Below are 5,000 nucleotides of genomic sequence, written 5' to 3' on the forward strand. Positions count from 1 at the left end.
TGGAAATCTGGCCCCGAAACACGCAAAGCCGTAGACTCTAACCCAGACACCTGCTCTCCACGTGATTTCACCACGCTTCACTTACAGTAGAACCTCTCTATTCTAACAATAACAAGATCAACTGAGCACTTACCGTGAAGTACCTTTGACCCCCCCCCCCCTCCCTCCCCCCCCCCCCCCTCACGCCATGTCGTTTCCCAGCTCGTTTTTTCGGCCGTGGGCGGGCATTAGATCAAGTCGTTCAAGTGCAGTACGATGTACAACAAAGCAGAAGATCAGACCTGGAGTGCTGGATTGTGCACATTCTCATCCTGCACACGCGCGTATATTGTGTACAGCAGTGCATGCGTCAGTTCAACATCGTATTTCGTTGTATACGTCGACGTCGCTTCACAGGCAAAAATTCGACAGGGGGCGGGAATTAGGGAGGGGGCGGATCAACGGTACTGTACGGTATTCTATACACACATCCAGGTAAAGGTAGTGGGTTAGTCCCAGGAGCTTTTAGATAGAGAATTCGATTTGTTTGTATACTCAAGGTGCTGTAGATATTGTAGAATGACCTTGCAAGTCTTCCACTCTGCGTTTCGGCTTGGAAAACCAGGAAATGCGGAATACCGTATTTCTCCGTAAGTAAGTTCTCCCCAATGACTTAGTACCCCCCTATAAAAAATACACTTTCCACTGCCGAGGTTATCACCCCGAAAGACAGTTCCCCCGAAAGATAGTAAGTTCGTACGCGTCCTACATGTACAGACACCGTACAGTACATACATCATATGCACGGACACTACAGTCAGTTTCAAAAAGATTAGCAATCCTGGTGATCGCCCGGGGAGTTTGCCGTCTTACCGTATGAGCGCCCGAGCGCTGCCTGGAAAAACTCACTGTGAACTCGAAGAAATATTCCGCGCGAAAGCATGAAAAATGACAACTCACTCAGGTCGATGTCGGTGTAGTCGTGTACGTCTGGTTCACAACAAACGAGTTCTTCCTCGTATCGATTATGGAGTCAGAGAGGACATGTCGAAAGTGTAGTAAATGCCGAGGCTGACGAGCGGCATGGGTCCCAATATGTTTTGTGACCAAATAGTTTCTTTGAGCTGCGATGCAATTTACTCTCACCATGTGACGAAAACAACATCGACACAGACTCATTCCCAAGGCCATGACTTGGCGAAGCTATCCGTATGACTTCGACAACATTTTGAGAAAAGCAGATGCCTGTGGAAGCTGATAGAAGACGGCGTTGACTACTAAATTCAAATAAATTGGCGATCTTGAAATGCTAAAATAATTCTCAAAAAGAAATCGATCGATCGATGTGCCGGTGTATTCAACACGTAGCTACAGCGCAATGACTTCCGTATTCACTCACACCGTTTCAGTGTTGTGGGTGTGTTCACATGGCGTGAGCCAGTCAAGTGTCAGTCAGTTCGGGAGGAAGCGGGAGCTCCAACAACAACAATACAACCGTGAACAACAACAAGTCTGCTTGCTTGATCACCAAAAAACAATGAAAAAAAGTGTGAGTTGAAGATAGGTTGGGATTTGAACTCACAACTTCATGGTCAGCAGACAGCATCCATAACCACAAGGCCAGAAAGGAAAAGATAAATCGTGGGTTTTGATAGAAAAATCGATACTGGCTTCCAGGGCAAATTGTAAACCATGGGAAAAGGCCGGAAACCTGTCCGAAATTCTAACTCCTTGACGGCTGGTCCAATTGTTCCGAAACCTTCACAGAACAATTTGCCGTGCCCTAACCAGCCCTTTTATGTACTTCGTTGTCCAATTTTCCCTTATCTTCATACTTTTTAAGACCAAAACCTGATTGCTAATCTTTTTGAAACAGACTATAGAGTTGCGCAGGCTTCCCACTGCGTGTCATTTACCCCCGATAAAAAAGTACTCCCCGAAAGATAGTACCACCCCCGAAAGTTAGTACTCATGTGGCTGCTAAGTTCGAAAGTTAGTACCTACTAACTTACGGGGAAATACGGTACTGTTTGTGTGTGTGTGTGTGTGTGTGTGTGTGTCCCATATGGTGCAGTGGTATGTGCAGCGATTTCCAATCGATAGGTTGCGGGTTCGATTCCCGACGATTATGGTCACACACGTCTTTCTTCTCTTTCTCAGACTCTTCCTGACTTTTCTTTCATTCTCCTGGGTGGTTACCAACAGCCAGTGTATGCCGTAGTATGTGGTGTGGTGTGTGTGTAGAAAAAGAAAAAAAGAAAAAAAGAAAAAATGGAAAAATGAAAAATAGGGATTCACTGGCCAGAAAAAGTCACTTCAAACAGCTGTGTGGTGGATACCAGGCTAAAAATAGTGGCGGTCAATTCATCAGCCTTGCAAGCTGTTGAATGGTGTAATCCCAGCACAAGTTGCTATGTCTAAAACATAGCTGTTCGCTATCATCGCTCCCGCGATGGGCATGTCTGAGGTGTGTGTGTGTGTGTGTGCGTGTGCGTGGACTGCTTCTGGCTAGATTAACTCTTGTGTAATCAATGGTGCTAGTGAAGCTTATATCAGATCCACTCTCACCCACACTAGTACCAAGTATTACCTTCACTGGGGGCAGGGGTACCTGCAGTTGGATCCCGGGACGGATACCCTGATGCCGTCAATCCTTTTTCTGCACCTTGTCCTCACCCACTTACTGAGGTGTGGTGAGCCCATAAGTGGGATCATTTCAAGTCCACCCTAGTTTGGGGATTTCAGGCGGTGTCGGCCGTTGGGTGGTTCAATGGCCAATTGAGTCATCTTTCCAAGATTCCTTTTGAGTCTCTCTCCCCTCTCCCGGGGAGACCCACGTGACCAGTTTTGGCAGTGAGCAAGTACAAGTACAAGCGTGTGTGTGTGTGTGCGTTTGTGTGTTTCTTTATTTATTTGTGTGTGTGTGCGTGTGTGTGTGTGTGTGTGTGTGTGTGTGTGTGTGTGTGTGTGGCGTACAGGGCGTGATTCTTGACACCCTGAATTCGCTGATGTGGACGACCAAGGACGACTTCAAGACGCTGGCGCTTCAGCCCAAGGTGCCATTCTACCTGAAACAGCTATCCTGCCATCCCAATGTTCCCAGTGTTTTCCTGGCTGTATCAACACAGGTATGTATGTAAGGGGGCGTCATAGAAGTTTTTAGTCATCTCTAAAACGAACATTGTTTGTTTTGTACTCGGACCCTTCCTCCGAATTGAACGCGGCTGGCTATGCTGGATGATGAAAATCGTATGCAGGTACACTTATGTGCATAGTGTCCCCTCAACGTGAGATTTTAACTCCCCCCCCCCCCGAAATGAATGATGTTCGTTTCAGGGACGACAAAAAACGACTTTTGCAATGGCCCTTACAGTACTGTCGGTCGCCGAAGAACAGGGGGGGTCAGCCTCCTATCCTAGACCGTTCTTATTTTCATGTATTACTGTCTATGCACCGTTGAGTCACCGTGTATACATTGGTATGCTGTGCTTGGTGACATTCCAGCCTGGTCGTTCTTCAGCGCCCGGCAGTACTGTAAGGAGCGTTCTCATTGGTGTACGATGTGTTCCAGGGTGTGCACCTCTAGAGATCCTTGATGACTGATGGTCAGGGCAGGCGGAATGGGACCGCCAACGAGATGGTAACTGAAATCCGACCCCTGGAACGGCGGTATGCTGGCATTGCAAAGACGTAGCACGGGATCGGCTCGCTGCCAAAACAGAGATAGCTAGAATCGGTGCTGAACTCGAGCAATAAAAATCAGGGGTCGGATTTCAGCTTGCCACCACTGGTGTACAGTACCTGCCACCTGTGTGAACCGTCAAGCGGTGTCGGACATGCTATACGCCCGATCCATACTTTATTTCGCGTACCGGAAACGCGTCGCATCGCGAGAAAACGTTGACTTGAGTTCAACTTGTTTGGCCCATCCCGCGACGGTCGCCCGGTGATTTTCCGAAATGAAGTACGAACCGGCCTATAGTGCCTACGGTATTGACCGTGCCACACTTTGCCTCGGGTACCCCGTGAATCAAGAAAAGGCACTGATTTGGGCTCTAAATTTCGGAAATTTTTCATTGGAGCCACAGACACCCATGCACAACAGGTCGCAAGCTGCATGCTCTGAGTTTCATGTACCGTATTTCTCCGATTGTAAGTCGCACTCGATTGTAAGTCGCATCCCCATTTTCAGGTCCTTGTCACATCCCTTCAATATATTCACTTCAGTAGTAAATCATGCTCGATTATAAGTCGCACCCCTTTATTCGGAATGAAGTTTAATGTAAAAAGGTGCGACTTGTAATCGGGGAAATACGGTACTCTTGTTCAGGGTGGTAACATCAGCCCCACATGGAGAGAGGGGGGAGGGGGGGGAGGTTGTTATAATGGCATGCATTCCTCTGTGTGTCTATGCTTGTTGTTGTTTTTGTTATTGTTTCAAATCTGTATTCTCATTGCTGCTGCTGCTGCTGCCACTGCTGTTGTTGTTGTGGTGTTCGTCGTCGTCATTGTTGTGTGCGTGCGTGCATACATGCAATTGTACATGTTGGGGCTTGTTTCTGGTTGTGAACCCTTAGCAACAACTGTACGTCAGTAAGACGTTCACCAACTCCTGGTTTAGCGCTACAACAGACCCGGTGACACGCTTCGCATGGTGAGCAGCACATAGTACTGTGTACGGGGGGGGGGGGGGGGGGGGGGGGGGCAGGCGTAAATGCTGTTGGATTCCGGGACGGAAACCTTAATGCCGGCAATCCTTTTTCTGCACCTTGTCCTCGCCCGCTTACTGTGGTGTGGTAGCCCATAAGTGGAATCATTTTCAAGTCCACCCAGAGTTTGGGGATTTCAGGGGGTGTCGGCCGTTGGGCGGTTCAATAGGCAATCAAGTCATCTCTCCAAAATTCCTTTCGAGTCTCTCTCCCCTCTCCCGGGGAGACTCACGTGAGCAGTTTTGGCAGTGAGCAAGTACAAGTGTGTGTATGTGTGTGTGTGCATATGTGTCTATCTGTGTGTGTGTGTGT

At 48.2% G+C, this 5,000-nt stretch overlaps 1 protein-coding gene across 1 annotated transcript in view; it reads left to right on the plus strand.

Moving 5' to 3' along the window:
* The window catches only part of LOC135821874 (sortilin-related receptor-like), a 41,810-nt gene that overhangs the window by 8,251 nt on the left and 28,559 nt on the right, over positions 1–5,000 (plus strand). Inside the window, exons 4-5 of the mRNA XM_065334875.1 lie at positions 2,958–3,107; positions 4,557–4,633. Of these exons, the coding sequence (XP_065190947.1) occupies positions 2,958–3,107; positions 4,557–4,633 (227 nt within the window). The remainder of the gene's footprint in view (positions 1–2,957; positions 3,108–4,556; positions 4,634–5,000) is intronic.

This window comes from Sycon ciliatum, chromosome 7, assembly GCF_964019385.1.
Source record: "Sycon ciliatum chromosome 7, ocSycCili1.1, whole genome shotgun sequence".
NCBI classification, from domain to species: Eukaryota; Metazoa; Porifera; class Calcarea; order Leucosolenida; family Sycettidae; genus Sycon; species Sycon ciliatum.